The sequence below is a fragment of the Salvelinus fontinalis genome, chromosome 6 (assembly GCF_029448725.1).
Source record: "Salvelinus fontinalis isolate EN_2023a chromosome 6, ASM2944872v1, whole genome shotgun sequence".
NCBI lineage: Eukaryota > Metazoa > Chordata > Actinopteri > Salmoniformes > Salmonidae > Salvelinus > Salvelinus fontinalis.
Genome location: NC_074670.1, coordinates 12,871,155 through 12,887,552, shown reverse-complemented (window position 1 = coordinate 12,887,552; position 16,398 = coordinate 12,871,155). Strand labels below are relative to the sequence as shown.

General features: G+C 47.4%; 1 protein-coding gene across 1 annotated transcript in view; it reads right to left on the bottom strand.

The window, feature by feature from the left end:
- LOC129857087 (neuronal acetylcholine receptor subunit beta-2-like) overlaps window positions 1-16,398 on the bottom strand; it is a 133,326-nt gene that overhangs the window by 13,265 nt on the left and 103,663 nt on the right. Inside the window, exons 2-4 of the mRNA XM_055925011.1 lie at window positions 12,081-12,226; window positions 8,145-8,189; window positions 273-382 (exon numbers count right to left, since the gene is read on the bottom strand). Coding sequence (XP_055780986.1) covers window positions 273-382; window positions 8,145-8,189; window positions 12,081-12,226 — 301 coding nt within the window. The remainder of the gene's footprint in view (window positions 1-272; window positions 383-8,144; window positions 8,190-12,080; window positions 12,227-16,398) is intronic.

The following is a 16,398-nucleotide window of genomic DNA, read 5'->3' as shown; positions in this document are numbered from 1 at the left end:
ACATCGGGCAGCCAGATGTGTGTGTGTGTGTGTGTGTGTGTGTGTGTGTGTGTGTGTGTGTGTGTGTGTGTGTGTGTGTGTGTGTGTGTGTGTGTGTGTGTGTGTGTGTGTGTGTGTGTGTGTGTGTGTGTGTGTGTGTGTGTGTGTGTAACTCACTTGTTATACAGCACAACGTCGGGCAGCCAGACGTGTGTGTGTGTGTGTGTGTGTGTAACTCACTTGTTATACAGCACAACGTTGGGCAGCCAGATGTGTGTGTGTGTGTAACTCACTTGTTATACAGCACAACGTCGGGCAGCCAGATGTGTTTGGAAGGCAGTCTGACCTTCTCCATGCCATCAAACTCCTCAGGGACCCACGTCAGACGGTAGTCCTGCCATTCCTGGACACCAATCACAGACCAGAGAGGAGAGTTAGTGACCAATCACTCGGCTGAGAAGATTGTTAGTAACCAATCATAAAGCTGAGAGGAGAGTCAGTGACCATTCACACAGCTGAGAAGATTGTTAGTAACCAATCGCAGAGGAGAATTAGTGACCAATCAAAAGTTATAGAGGAGTGTGAGACCCACAAACAGTTGCTGTGAGCTTCACTTTTTAAATAACACTCAGCGAAATGCATCTTTATTTTCCATAAGGATCTTTATGTAAATATTTTCCTATAGAGACCTTTACTGTCCTGTCCAGGAACAGTGTGATAACTCAGCTCCATTAATTAGAGATGTAAGACAGAAGGACTAATGTCTACAATGACCCTATAGTAAGTCAGTTAAAAACACTCACTCAAACACACATCTAATCATCCTGACTGAAATGGCCGCCTGCCAAGGAGGTATCCAGATCGTGTGTGTGTGTGTGCGTGTGCGTGTGCGTGTGCGTGTGCGTGTGTGTGTGTGTGTGTGTGTGTGTGTGTGTGTGTGTGTCTGTGTGTCTATGCATGTGTGTGTGCGAGTTTGCCTCCCAGGCACACATGATTGAAGGTGTGTGGGTCAGTCACTGACACGCTCTTAGTGACATGCTCATGCTCTTAGTGACCTTGATGGTGGTAGCCCTGTAACTGTGATGTATTATGAGCCATAAAGGTCCAGATTGCAGTGGCTCTATGGCTGTTAGGGCAGTAGAAGAACCTTAATAACCATTTACAATGGGGGCTCTGTAACTGTTATTGCTACAGTATATGCCATGTAGAGCCATAATGGCCATGATGCCAGATGCTATATGACTTGAAAATGGTGGCTCTGTGAAACAGTGACGTGTTGTGGTATTATCAGTGAAAGCAGTGGCTCTCTTGGCTCAGGACTGGTGTCCTTGGCATCTCCTCTTGGCTACGACCAAGGGCCTCATAAAACACTTATGCTCATTCTCTGTTCAATTACAGACCATCAATCACCTTCACACACGCACATGCGTACACACACACAGACACACACAAACAGGTTTCCATAACTGTTCATAACTGATTTATACACATTAGTGCATTTACAGCTGTGCGTGTGCATGTGTGTGTGAACCTGTCCAGTGGGCAGTATGTTATGTTGCAGGCCCCAGCTGCAGACACACAGAGAACCAGCCGTGGAGGAGAGGGTCAGAGCTCAGGAGCATGCCAGGATTAGTCCCTCACAACAACAATACAGAGCTGTGTCTCTCTCTGCCGCATACTGCAATGTGATGCTCCCGAGTGGCACAGCGGTCTAAGGCACTGCATCTCAGTGCTAGCAGACCCTGGTTTGATTCCAGGCTGTATCACAACCGGCCTTGATTGATAGTCCCATACGGACAATGCTGGGCACAATTGGCCCAGCGTCGTCCGGGTTAGGGTTTGGCTGGGGTAGGCTGTCATTGTAAATAAGAATTTGTTCTTAACTAACTTACCTAGTTAAATAAAGATTAAATAAAATAAATAAAGATGCTGGGTAGCATTGTATTGTACTGTATGGCAACCCTCCTGGGAAACTCTGGTTGAGCTCATGTTCCCATTGAATGACCAGAATGTCTGTGTTGAGTTGTAGGAGACTGATACAGGGACAGGTATTTTCAACCCCCTACTGGTTCAGATTGGTATGTCTGCCCATGCCTATTCCTAACTTAGCGGCAGAATGAACAAACACGTTCTTGCACGATGCAATTCGTCGTGTTATCAATTAACAGAAAGGAGAGCATCGTTGCATTCTTAAATGTACATTTAATGAAGTCAGGCTACCTACCAGTTGATTTGGCATCTCAGGAGATAAAAGACAGAGGGCTAAGGAGAGGAGGTGAAGCCCGAGGGATAAGGAGAGAGGAGGTGAAGCCCGAGGGCTAAGGAGAGAGGAGGTGAAGCCCGAGGGCTAAAGAGAGAGAGGTGAAGCCCGAGGGATAAAGAGAGAGAGGTGAAGCCCGAGGGCTAAAGAGAGAGAGGTGAAGCCCGAGGGCTAAAGAGAGAGGAGGTGAAACCCGAGGGATAAAGAGAGAGAGGTGAAGCCCGAGGGATAAAGAGAGAGAGGTGAAGCCCGAGGGATAAAGAGAGAGAGGTGAAGCCCGAGGGATAAAGAGAGAGGAGGTGAAGCCCGAGGGCTAAGGAGAGAGGAGGTGAAGCCCGAGGGCTAAGGAGAGAGAGGTGAAGCCCGAGGGATAAAGAGAGAGAGGTGAAGCCCGAGGGATAAAGAGAGAGAGGTGAAGACAGAGGGCTAAAGAGAGAGGAGGTGAAGCCCGAGGGCTAAAGAGAGAGAGGTGAAGCCCGAGGGATAAAGAGAGAGAGGTGAAGCCCGAGGGATAAAGAGAGAGGAGGTGAAGCCCGAGGGATAAAGAGAGAGAGGTGAAGCACGAGGGCTAAAGAGAGAGAGGTGAAGCCCGAGGGATAAAGAGAGAGAGGTGAAGAAAGAGGGATAAGGAGAGAGAGGTGAAGACAGAGGGATAAGGAGAGAGGGGTGAAGACAGAGGGATAAAGAGAGAGAGGTGAAGACAGAGGGATAAAGAGAGAGAGGTGAAGACAGAGGGATAAGGAGAGAGAGGTGAAGACAGAGGGATAAAGAGAGAGAGGTGAAGACAGATGGATAAGGAGAGAGAGGTGAAGACAGAGGGATAAAGAGAGAGAGGTGAAGACAGAGGGATAAGGAGAGAGAGGTGAAGACAGAGGGATAAGGAAAGAGAGGTGAAGACAGAAGGATAAAGAGAGAGAGGTGAAGACAGAGGGATAAGGAGAGAGAGGTGAAGACAGAGGGATAAAGAGAGAGAGGTGAAGACAGAGGGATAAGGAGAGAGGGGTGAAGAAAGAGGGATAAGGAGAAAGAGGTGAAGACAGAGGGATAAAGAGAGAGAGGTGAAGACAGAGGGTGAAGGAGAGAGAGGTGAAGACAGAGGGTGAAGGAGAGAGAGGTGAAGACAGAGGGATAAGGAGAGAGAGGTGAAGACAGAGGGATAGGGAGAGAGAGAGGTGAAGACAGAGGGATAAGGAGAGAGAGAGGTGAAGACAGAGGGATAAAGAGAGAGAGGTGAAGACAGAGGGATACGGAGAGAGAGGTGAAGACAGAGGGATAAAGAGAGAGAGGTGAAGACAGAGGGATAAAGAGAGAGAGAGGTGAAGACAGAGGGATAAGGAGAGAGAGGTGAAGACAGAGGGATAAGGAGAGAGAGGTGAAGACAGAGGGATAAAGAGAGAGAGGTGAAGACAGAGGGATAAGGAGAGAGAGGTGAAGACAGAGGAAAAAAGAGAAGGGGTGAAGACAGAGGGATAAGGAGAGAGAGGTGAAGACAGAGGGATAAGGAGAGAGAGGTGAAGACAGAGGGATAAGGAGAGAGAGGTGAAGACAGAGGGATAAAGAGAGAGAGGTGAAGACAGAGGGTGAAGGAGAGAGAGGTGAAGACAGAGGGTGAAGGAGAGAGAGGTGAAGACAGAGGGATAAGGAGAGAGAGGTGAAGACAGAGGGATAGGGAGAGAGAGAGGTGAAGACAGAGGGATAAGGAGAGAGAGAGGTGAAGACAGAGGGATAAGGAGAGAGGGGTGAAGACAGAGGGATAAAGAGAGAGAGGTGAAGACAGAGGGATAAAGAGAGAGAGGTGAAGACAGAGGGATAAGGAGAGAGAGGTGAAGACAGAGGGATAAAGAGAGAGAGGTGAAGACAGATGGATAAGGAGAGAGAGGTGAAGACAGAGGGATAAAGAGAGAGAGGTGAAGACAGAGGGATAAGGAGAGAGAGGTGAAGACAGAGGGATAAGGAAAGAGAGGTGAAGACAGAAGGATAAAGAGAGAGAGGTGAAGACAGAGGGATAAGGAGAGAGAGGTGAAGACAGAGGGATAAAGAGAGAGAGGTGAAGACAGAGGGATAAGGAGAGAGGGGTGAAGAAAGAGGGATAAGGAGAAAGAGGTGAAGACAGAGGGATAAAGAGAGAGAGGTGAAGACAGAGGGTGAAGGAGAGAGAGGTGAAGACAGAGGGTGAAGGAGAGAGAGGTGAAGACAGAGGGATAAGGAGAGAGAGGTGAAGACAGAGGGATAGGGAGAGAGAGAGGTGAAGACAGAGGGATAAGGAGAGAGAGAGGTGAAGACAGAGGGATAAAGAGAGAGAGGTGAAGACAGAGGGATACGGAGAGAGAGGTGAAGACAGAGGGATAAAGAGAGAGAGGTGAAGACAGAGGGATAAAGAGAGAGAGAGGTGAAGACAGAGGGATAAGGAGAGAGAGGTGAAGACAGAGGGATAAGGAGAGAGAGGTGAAGACAGAGGGATAAAGAGAGAGAGGTGAAGACAGAGGGATAAGGAGAGAGAGGTGAAGACAGAGGGATAAAGAGAAGGGGTGAAGACAGAGGGATAAGGAGAGAGAGGTGAAGACAGAGGGATAAGGAGAGAGAGGTGAAGACAGAGGGATAAGGAGAGAGAGGTGAAGACAGAGGGATAAAGAGAGAGAGGTGAAGACAGAGGGTGAAGGAGAGAGAGGTGAAGACAGAGGGTGAAGGAGAGAGAGGTGAAGACAGAGGGATAAGGAGAGAGAGGTGAAGACAGAGGGATAGGGAGAGAGAGAGGTGAAGACAGAGGGATAAGGAGAGAGAGAGGTGAAGACAGAGGGATAAGGAGAGAGGGGTGAAGACAGAGGGATAAAGAGAGAGAGGTGAAGACAGAGGGATAAAGAGAGAGAGGTGAAGACAGAGGGATAAGGAGAGAGAGGTGAAGACAGAGGGATAAAGAGAGAGAGATGAAGACAGATGGATAAGGAGAGAGAGGTGAAGACAGAGGGATAAAGAGAGAGAGGTGAAGACAGAGGGATAAGGAGAGAGAGGTGAAGACAGAGGGATAAGGAAAGAGAGGTGAAGACAGAAGGATAAAGAGAGAGAGGTGAAGACAGAGGGATAAGGAGAGAGAGGTGAAGACAGAGGGATAAAGAGAGAGAGGTGAAGACAGAGGGATAAGGAGAGAGGGGTGAAGAAAGAGGGATAAGGAGAAAGAGGTGAAGACAGAGGGATAAAGAGAGAGAGGTGAAGACAGAGGGTGAAGGAGAGAGAGGTGAAGACAGAGGGTGAAGGAGAGAGAGGTGAAGACAGAGGGATAAGGAGAGAGAGGTGAAGACAGAGGGATAGGGAGAGAGAGAGGTGAAGACAGAGGGATAAGGAGAGAGAGAGGTGAAGACAGAGGGATAAAGAGAGAGAGGTGAAGACAGAGGGATACGGAGAGAGAGGTGAAGACAGAGGGATAAAGAGAGAGAGGTGAAGACAGAGGGATAAAGAGAGAGAGGTGAAGACAGAGGGATAAGGAGAGAGAGGTGAAGACAGAGGGATAAGGAGAGAGAGGTGAAGACAGAGGGATAAAGAGAGAGAGGTGAAGACAGAGGGATAAGGAGAGAGAGGTGAAGACAGAGGGATAAAGAGAAGGGGTGAAGACAGAGGGATAAGGAGAGAGAGGTGAAGACAGAGGGATAGGGAGAGAGAGGTGAAGACAGAGGGATAAGGAGAGAGAGGTGAAGACAGAGGGATAAGGAGAGAGAGGTGAAGACAGAGAGATAAGGAGAGAGAGGTGAAGACAGAGGGATAAAGAGAGAGAGGTGAAGACAGAGGGATAAGGAGAGAGAGGTGAAGAAAGAGGGATAAGGAGAGAGAGGTGAAGACAGAGGGATACGGAGAGAGAGGTGAAGACAGAGGGATAAAGAGAGAGAGGTGAAGACAGAGGGATAAGGAGAGAGAGGTGAAGCCTGAGGGATAAAGAGAGAGAGGTGAAGCCCGAGGGCTAAAGAGAGAGAGGTGAAGCCTGAGGGATAAAGAGAGAGAGGTGAAGCCCGAGGGCTAAAGAGAGAGAGGTGAAGCCCGAGGGATAAAGAGAGAGAGGTGAAGCCCGAGGGATAAAGAGAGGAGGTGAAGCCCGAGGGATAAAGAGAGAGAGGTGAAGCCCGAGGGCTAAAGAGAGAGGAGGTGAAGCCCGAGGGCTAAAGAGAGAGAGGTGAAGCCCGAGGGCTAAAGAGAGAGGGGTGAAGCCCGAGGGATAAAGAGAGAGAGGTGAAGCCCGAGGGATAAAGAGAGAGGAGGTGAAGCCCGAGGGCTAAGGAGAGAGGAGGTGAAGCCCGAGGGCTAAGGAGAGAGAGGTGAAGCCCGAGGGCTAAAGGGAGAGAGGTGAAGCCCGAGGGATAAAGAGAGAGAGGTGAAGCCCGAGGGATAAAGAGAGAGAGGTGAAGCCCGATGGATAAAGAGAGAGAGGTGAAGACAGAGGGATAAGGAGAGAGGGGTGAAGACAGAGGGATAAAGAGAGAGAGGTGAAGACAGAGGGATAAAGAGAGAGGAGGTGAAGACAGAGGGATAAGGAGAGAGGAGGTGAAGACAGAGGGATAAAGAGAGAGAGGTGAAGACAGAGGGATAAGGAGAGAGAGGTGAAGACAGAGGGATAAAGAGAGAGAGGTGAAGACAGATGGATAAGGAGAGAGAGGTGAAGACAGAGGGATAAAGAGAGAGAGGTGAAGACAGAGGGATAAGGAGAGAGAGGTGAAGACAGAGGGATAAAGAGAGAGAGGTGAAGACAGAGGGATAAAGAGAGAGAGGTGAAGACAGATGGATAAGGAAAGAGAGAGGTGAAGACAGAGGGATACGGAGAGAGAGGTGAAGACAGAGGGATAAAGAGAGAGAGGTGAAGACAGAGGGATACGGAGAGAGAGATGAAGACAGAGGGATAAGGAGAGAGAGGTGAAGACAGAGGGATAAGGAGAGAGAGAGGTGAAGACAGAGGGATAAGGAGAGAGAGAGGTGAAGACAGAGGGATACGGAGAGAGAGGTGAAGACAGAGGGATAAAGAGAGAGAGGTGAAGACAGAGGGATAAGGAGAGAGAGTCGAAGACAGAGGGATACAGAGAGAGAGGTGAAGCCCGAGGGCTAAAGAGAGAGAGGTGAAGCCCGAGGGATAAAGAGAGAGAGGTGAAGCCCGAGGGATAAAGAGAGAGGTGAAACCCGAGGGATAAAGAGAGAGAGGTGAAGCACGAGGGCTAAAGAGAGAGAGGTGAAGCCCGATGGATAAAGAGAGAGAGGTGAAGACAGAGGGATAAGGAGAGAGAGGTGAAGACAGATGGATAAGGAGAGAGGGGTGAAGACAGAGGGATAAAGAGAGAGGAGGTGAAGACAGAGGGATAAGGAGAGAGGAGGTGAAGACAGAGGGATAAAGAGAGAGAGGTGAAGACAGAGGGATAAGGAGAGAGAGGTGAAGACAGAGGGATAAAGAGAGAGAGGTGAAGACAGATGGATAAGGAGAGAGAGGTGAAGACAGAGGGATAAAGAGAGAGAGGTGAAGACAGAGGGATAAGGAGAGAGAGGTGAAGACAGAGGGATAAGGAAAGAGAGGTGAAGACAGAAGGATAAAGAGAGAGAGGTGAAGACAGAGGGATAAGGAGAGAGAGAGGTGAAGACAGAGGGATACGGAGAGAGAGGTGAAGACAGAGGGATAAAGAGAGAGAGGTGAAGACAGAGGGATACGGAGAGAGAGGTGAAGACAGAGGGATAAGGAGAGAGAGAGGTGAAGACAGAGGGATAAGGAGAGAGAGAGGTGAAGACAGAGGGATACGGAGAGAGAGGTGAAGACAGAGGGATAAAGAGAGAGAGGTGAAGACAGAGGGATAAGGAGAGAGAGGTGAAGACAGAGGGATACAGAGAGAGAGGTGAAGACAGAGGGATAAAGAGAGAGAGGTGAAGACAGAGTGTAACTGACCTGTGTGAGCCATACGTTGGTGGTCATGACCTGCTCTCTCTCGTGCTGCAATAGAAAGAGGAACACAGTAACATTATTGGGGTGGGTTAGAGACATTATTATGTTTGAGGTGGGTGGGTTAGAGACATTATTATGTTTGAGGTGGGTGGGTTAGAGACATTATTATGTTCGAGGTGGGTGGGTTAGAGACATTATTATGTTCGAGGTGGGTGGGTTAGAGACATTATTATGTTTGAGGTGGGTGGGTTAGAGACATTATTATGTTTGAGGTGGGTGGGTTAGAGACATTATTATGTTCGAGGTGGGTGGGTTAGAGACATTATTATGTTCGAGGTGGGTGGGTTAGAGACATTATTATGTTCGAGGTGGGTGGGTTAGAGACATTATTATGTTTGAGGTGGGTGGGTTAGAGACATTATTATGTTCGAGGTGGGTGGGTTAGAGACATTATTATGTTTGAGGTGGGTGGGTTAGAGACATTATTATGTTCGAGGTGGGTGGGTTAGAGACATTATTATGTTCGAGGTGGGTGGGTTAGAGACATTATTATGTTCGAGGTGGGTGGGTTAGAGACATTATTATGTTTGAGGTGGGTGGGTTAGAGACATTATTATGTTCGAGGTGGGTGGGTTAGAGACATTATTATGTTCGAGGTGGGTGGGTTAGAGACATTATTATGTTCGAGGTGGGTGGGTTAGAGACATTATTATGTTCGAGGTGGGTGGGTTAGAGACATTATTATGTTCGAGGTGGGTGGGTTAGAGACATTATTATGTTTGAGGTGGGTGGGTTAGAGACATTATTATGTTTGAGGTGGGTGGGTTAGAGACATTATTATGTTCGAGGTGGGTGGGTTAGAGACATTATTATGTTTGAGGTGGGTGGGTTAGAGACATTATTATGTTCGAGGTGGGTGGGTTAGAGACATTATTATGTTCGAGGTGGGTGGGTTAGAGACATTATTATGTTCGAGGTGGGTGGGTTAGAGACATTATTATGTTCGAGGTGGGTGGGTTAGAGACATTATTATGTTCGAGGTGGGTGGGTTAGAGACATTATTATGTTTGAGGTGGTGGGTTAGAGACATTATTATGTTCGAGGTGGGTGGGTTAGAGACATTATTATGTTCGAGGTGGGTGGGTTAGAGACATTATTATGTTTGAGGTGGGTGGGTTAGAGACATTATTATGTTTGAGGTGGGTGGGTTAGAGACATTATTATGTTTGAGGTGGGTGGGTTAGAGACATTATTATGTTTGAGGTGGGTGGGTTAGAGACATTATTATGTTTGAGGTGGGTGGGTTAGAGACATTATTATGTTTGAGGTGGGTGGGTTAGAGACATTATTATGTTTGAGGTGGGTGGGTTAGAGACATTATTATGTTCGAGGTGGGTGGGTTAGAGACATTATTATGTTTGAGGTGGTGGGTTAGAGACATTATTATGTTGGAGGTGGGTGGGTTAGAGACATTATTATGTTCGAGGTGGGTGGGTTAGAGACATTATTATGTTTGAGGTGGTGGGTTAGAGACATTATTATGTTCGAGGTGGGTGGGTTAGAGACATTATTATGTTGGAGGTGGGTGGGTTAGAGACATTATTATGTTTGAGGTGGGTGGGTTAGAGACATTATTATGTTCGAGGTGGGTGGGTTAGAGACATTATTATGTTTGAGGTGGGTGGGTTAGAGACATTATTATGTTCGAGGTGGGTGGGTTAGAGACATTATTATGTTCGAGGTGGGTGGGTTAGAGACATTATTATGTTCGAGGTGGGTGGGTTAGAGACATTATTATGTTTGAGGTGGGTGGGTTAGAGACATTATTATGTTTGAGGTGGGTGGGTTAGAGACATTATTATGTTCGAGGTGGGTGGGTTAGAGACATTATTATGTTCGAGGTGGGTGGGTTAGAGACATTATTATGTTTGAGGTGGGTGGGTTAGAGACATTATTATGTTCGAGGTGGGTGGGTTAGAGACATTATTATGTTTGAGGTGGGTGGGTTAGAGACATTATTATGTTTGAGGTGGGTGGGTTAGAGACATTATTATGTTCGAGGTGGGTGGGTTAGAGACATTATTATGTTCGAGGTGGGTGGGTTAGAGACATTATTATGTTCGAGGTGGGTGGGTTAGAGACATTATTATGTTCGAGGTGGGTGGGTTAGAGACATTATTATGTTTGAGGTGGGTGGGTTAGAGACATTATTATGTTCGAGGTGGGTGGGTTAGAGACATTATTATGTTTGAGGTGGGTGGGTTAGAGACATTATTATGTTCGAGGTGGGTGGGTTAGAGACATTATTATGTTTGAGGTGGGTGGGTTAGAGACATTATTATGTTCGAGGTGGGTGGGTTAGAGACATTATTATGTTCGAGGTGGGTGGGTTAGAGACATTATTATGTTCGAGGTGGGTGGGTTAGAGACATTATTATGTTTGAGGTGGGTGGGTTAGAGACATTATTATGTTTGAGGTGGGTGGGTTAGAGACATTATTATGTTCGAGGTGGGTGGGTTAGAGACATTATTATGTTTGAGGTGGTGGGTTAGAGACATTATTATGTTGGAGGTGGGTGGGTTAGAGACATTATTATGTTCGAGGTGGGTGGGTTAGAGACATTATTATGTTTGAGGTGGTGGGTTAGAGACATTATTATGTTCGAGGTGGGTGGGTTAGAGACATTATTATGTTGGAGGTGGGTGGGTTAGAGACATTATTATGTTTGAGGTGGGTGGGTTAGAGACATTATTATGTTCGAGGTGGGTGGGTTAGAGACATTATTATGTTTGAGGTGGGTGGGTTAGAGACATTATTATGTTCGAGGTGGGTGGGTTAGAGACATTATTATGTTCGAGGTGGGTGGGTTAGAGACATTATTATGTTCGAGGTGGGTGGGTTAGAGACATTATTATGTTTGAGGTGGGTGGGTTAGAGACATTATTATGTTTGAGGTGGGTGGGTTAGAGACATTATTATGTTCGAGGTGGGTGGGTTAGAGACATTATTATGTTCGAGGTGGGTGGGTTAGAGACATTATTATGTTTGAGGTGGGTGGGTTAGAGACATTATTATGTTCGAGGTGGGTGGGTTAGAGACATTATTATGTTTGAGGTGGGTGGGTTAGAGACATTATTATGTTTGAGGTGGGTGGGTTAGAGACATTATTATGTTTGAGGTGGGTGGGTTAGAGACATTATTATGTTCGAGGTGGGTGGGTTAGAGACATTATTATGTTTGAGGTGGGTGGGTTAGAGACATTATTATGTTTGAGGTGGGTGGGTTAGAGACATTATTATGTTCGAGGTGGGTGGGTTAGAGACATTATTATGTTCGAGGTGGGTGGGTTAGAGACATTATTATGTTCGAGGTGGGTGGGTTAGAGACATTATTATGTTTGAGGTGGGTGGGTTAGAGACATTATTATGTTTGAGGTGGGTGGGTTAGAGACATTATTATGTTTGAGGTGGGTGGGTTAGAGACATTATTATGTTCGAGGTGGGTGGGTTAGAGACATTATTATGTTCGAGGTGGGTGGGTTAGAGACATTATTATGTTTGAGGTGGGTGGGTTAGAGACATTATTATGTTTGAGGTGGGTGGGTTAGAGACATTATTATGTTCGAGGTGGGTGGGTTAGAGACATTATTATGTTTGAGGTGGGTGGGTTAGAGACATTATTATGTTCGAGGTGGGTGGGTTAGAGACATTATTATGTTTGAGGTGGGTGGGTTAGAGACATTATTATGTTTGAGGTGGGTGGGTTAGAGACATTATTATGTTTGAGGTGGGTGGGTTAGAGACATTATTATGTTTGAGGTGGGTGGGTTAGAGACATTATTATGTTCGAGGTGGGTGGGTTAGAGACATTATTATGTTCGAGGTGGGTGGGTTAGAGACAGAGCATGGGCCACCACACACACACAGACACACACTCACCACACTGATGAGCTGAGCCAGTGACACCATCAGCTGAACCGTCACCAGCTCAGAGCCATTGGTTGCTGGGCGGATCAGTTTGTTATAGTGGGCGGGGTTTAGCAGGTGCTCCACCAGCCGCTCTTCAGTATCCGCCCCCAGGCTGCCTGTAAAGAAATAAATAATTGGTTCACAGACATGTCCATCAAATGCTTTCTATAACAACAACAACACAAAACAAGAACAAAGGAAATAGCTGAAACTGTTTATTGGGGAGGCCTTGTGGTGAAGCTGTATGTTAGTCTGCTCGATAACATGGTGTTCAGTATACAGCTGGGAGTCTATGAGGCATGACAGTATTCCTCTCTGCCTGCTGGAACATGTCAGCACAGCTCTAGTCTCTCCCTGGCTCAGGAGCTGACATGTCAACGAGTCAACCAGTCTTACTGTCTCACCCTATCTCTCTATCCCTCTATCTCTCCCTCTCTCCCTCCCTCTATCTCGCCCTCTCTCCCTCTATCTCTCTCTCCCTCTCTCTCTCCCTCTCTCCTCTCCCTCTCTCTCTCCCTCCCTCTCTCTCTCTCTCTCTCTCTCTCTCCATCTCTCCCTCTATCTCTCTCTCCCTCTCTCTCTCCCTCTCTCTCTCCCTCTCTCTCTCCCTCCCTCTCTCTCTCTCTCCCTCTATCGCTCTCTCTCTCTACTCTACTGTCTATTTCTCTCCTCCTCCCCATCCTCTATCTCACTTTTCCTCCGACTCTTTCTCTTTCCCCTGTCATCACCCCACTCCCACCCCCTCTCAGGTTGTTGTCATATCACTGGAGTGGCTTGGTTTTGGCAGAGCTGTCACAATACCACACAAAGTGGAGGATAAATACTGCTGCAGGAGACACACCACAACAACTCTCTCTCTCCCTCTCTCTCCCCTTCCCCTCACTCTCTCTCCCTCTCTATCCCCTTCCCGTCTCTCTTACTCCCTCTCTCTCCCCTTCCCCTCTTTCTTTCTCTCTCTCTATCCCCTTCCCATCTCTTACTCCCTCTCCCTTCCCTTCCCATCTCTCTTTCTCCCTCTCTCTCCCCTTCCCTTCTCTCTTTCTCCCTCTCTATCCCCTTCCCGTCTCTCTTACTCCCTCTCTCTCCTCTTCCCCTCTTTCTTTCTCCCGCTCTATCCCCTTCCAGTCTCTTACTCCCTCTCCCTTCCCTTCCCTTCCCATCTCTCTATCCCCTTCCCATCTCTCTTACTCTCTCTCGCCTTCCACTCTTTCTTTCTCCCTCTCGCCCCCTTCCCGTCTCTCTTACTCCCTCTCTCTCCCCTTCCCCTCTTTCTTTCTCCCTCTCGCCCCCCTTCCTGTCTCTCTCCCCTTCCCCTCTCTCCCTCTCCCCCTCTTTCCCTTACTTTCTCTCCCTCTCCCCTCTTTCCCCTGCTCCATCTCCCTCATGTTCTCTCTCCCCCCTCTTTCCCCTTCTCTCTCTCTCTCTCTCTGTGGCGTTCTGTGTTCAGTGAGCAGGATTGACGGCCTCAGTGGTTGGATCAATGAAGACTCTAATCATAAACCGTAAACTCCCCCATCCCTCTCTCCATTTTTATCTCCATTGCTTTTTCTCTCTGACAGCCTGTTACCGTATTGTCTCTTCCTTCGTTCCCATCGCTGTCATCAATACAAATGCTGTCAGCCTGTGTGTAGCTATTTGTCTGTTTGTTGTGTGTGTTGGTGTGAGTGTGTGTAAGGGGGGTAAAGACGTGCTTGTGTGTATGTGTTTATCTTTGTGAGTTTGTTTTTTAGGGGTGATGGGGTAGAGCTTGAGGCTGAGGATTGTGTGTGTGTGAGTGTGAGTGTGAGTGTGAGTGTGAGTGTGAATGTGAATGTGAGTGTGAGTGTGAGTGTGAGTGTGTGTGTGTGTGTGTGTGTGTGTGTGTGTGTGTGTGTGTGTGTGTGTGTGTGTGTGTGTGTGAGTGTGAGTGTGAATGTGAATGTGAGTGTGAGTGTGAGTGTGTGTATGTGTGTGTGTGTGTGTGCCACATGAATAATACACATTGCTACTGTGGGCTCAGCTCCTGATCTCAGACATGCACTACAGACACACACACTCCTTGAATGCCCTTGACTACGCTCGTCACTATGAACACACACACACCTAGGATACAAACACACATACACACAGTACACTACAGTTCAATACTCCCTGTTAGCACCTGCTGCTAGGCTTTAATGACATCCCTCACAATATACTCACAGAGAGCATCTGAATAAATGACCACCATTATCTCTGTCTTTCTCCTTCTCTCTCTCCCCTTTTCTCCCTCTCCTTCTGTCTCTCCCCCTTTCCTTTCCCTCCCTCCCTCCGTCTCTCCCGGAAACTGTGTCACAGTCAGGCCCAGGCAGAATGGTTGTAATGTTGCTGGTAGCTCAGGTTGTACCCAGCCTGTTTTCCATTGCAAATATTGCAAAGTTAATGTGACACCATGAATATTTCAGACTGAATCCCACATTAGACCTCAGTAAGACTGAGGGAAGGAGGTAGAGCTACGCCACGATGACCTTACCCTGAGACTAAATCAGGATGAGACTAGATAAGACTAGATAAGACTGAGGGAAGGAGGTAGAGGTACGCCATGATGACCTCACCCTGAGACTAAATCAGGATGAGACTAGATAAGACTAGATAAGACTGAGGGAACGAGGTAGAGGAACGCCATGATGAACTCACCCTGAGACTAAATCAGGATGAGACTAGATGAGACTAGATAAGACTGAGGGAACGAGGTAGAGGAACGCCATGATGACCTTACCCTGAGACTAAATCAGGATGAGACTAGATAAGACTAGATAAGACTGAGGGAAGGGAAGTACGCCATGATGACCTCACTCTGAGAATAAATCAGGATGAGACTAGATAAGACTAGATAAGACTGAGGGAAGGGAGGTAGAGGTACGCCATGATGACCTCAACCTGAGACTAAATCAGGATGAGACTAGATGAGACTAGATAAGACTGAGGGAAGGAGGTAGAGGAACGCCATGATGACCTCACCCTGAGACTAAATCAGGATGAGAGTAGATGAGACTGAGGGAAGGAGGTAGAGGTATGCCATGATGACCTCACCCTGAGACTAAATCAGGATGAGACTAGATAAGACTAGATTAGACTGAGGGAAGGGAGGTAGAGGAACGCCATGATGACCTCAACCTGAGACTAAATCAGGATGAGGCTAGATAAGACTAGATAAGATTGAGGGAAGGAGGTAGAGGTATGCCATGATGACCTCACCCTGAGACTAAATCAGGATGAGACTAGATGAGACTAGATAAGTCTGAGGGAAGGGAGGTAGAGGAACACCATGATGACCTCAACCTGAGACTAAATCAGGATGAGGCTAGATAAGACTAGATGAGATTGAGGGAAGGAGGTAGAGGTACGTCATGATGACCTCACCCTGAGACTAAATCAGGATGAGACTAGATGAGACTAAAGACTGAGGGAAGGAGGTAGAGGTACGCCATGATGACCTCACCCTGAGACTAAATCAGGATGAGACTAGATAAGACGAGATAAGACCGAGGGAAGGAGGTAGAGGTACACCATGATGACCTCACCCTGAGACTAAATCAGGATGAGACTAGATGAGATAGGACTGATGGAAGGGAGGTAGAGGTATGCCATGATGACCTCACCCTGAGACTAAATCAGGATGAGACTAGATAAGACTAGATAAGACTGAGGGAAGGAGGTAGAGGTACGCCATGATGACCTCACCCTGAGACTAAATCAGGATGAGACTAGATAAGACTAGATGAGACTGAGGGAAGGGAGGTAGAGGTATGCCATGATGACCTCACCCTGAGACTAAATCAGGATGAGACTAGATAAGACGAGATAAGACTGAGGGAAGGAGGTAGAGGTACGCCATGATGACCTCGCCCTGAGACTAAATCAGGATGAGACTAGATGAGACTAGATAAGACTGATGGAAGGGAGGTAGAGGTACGCCATGATGACCTCACCCTGAGACTAAATCAGGATGAGACTAGATAAGACTAGGTAAGACTTAGGGAACAAGGTAGAGGAATGCCATGATGACCTCACCCTGAGACTAAATCAGGATGAGAGTAGATGAGACTGAGGGAAGGAGGTAGAGTTATGCCATGATGACCTCACCCTGAGACTAAATCAGGATGAGACTAGATAAGAATAGATAAGACTGAGGGAACGAGGTAGAGGAACGCCATGATGACCTCACCCTGAGACTAAATCAGGATGAGACTAGATGAGACTAGATAAGACTGAGGGAAGGGAGGTAGAGGTACGCCATGATGAACTTACCCTGAGACTAAATCAGGAT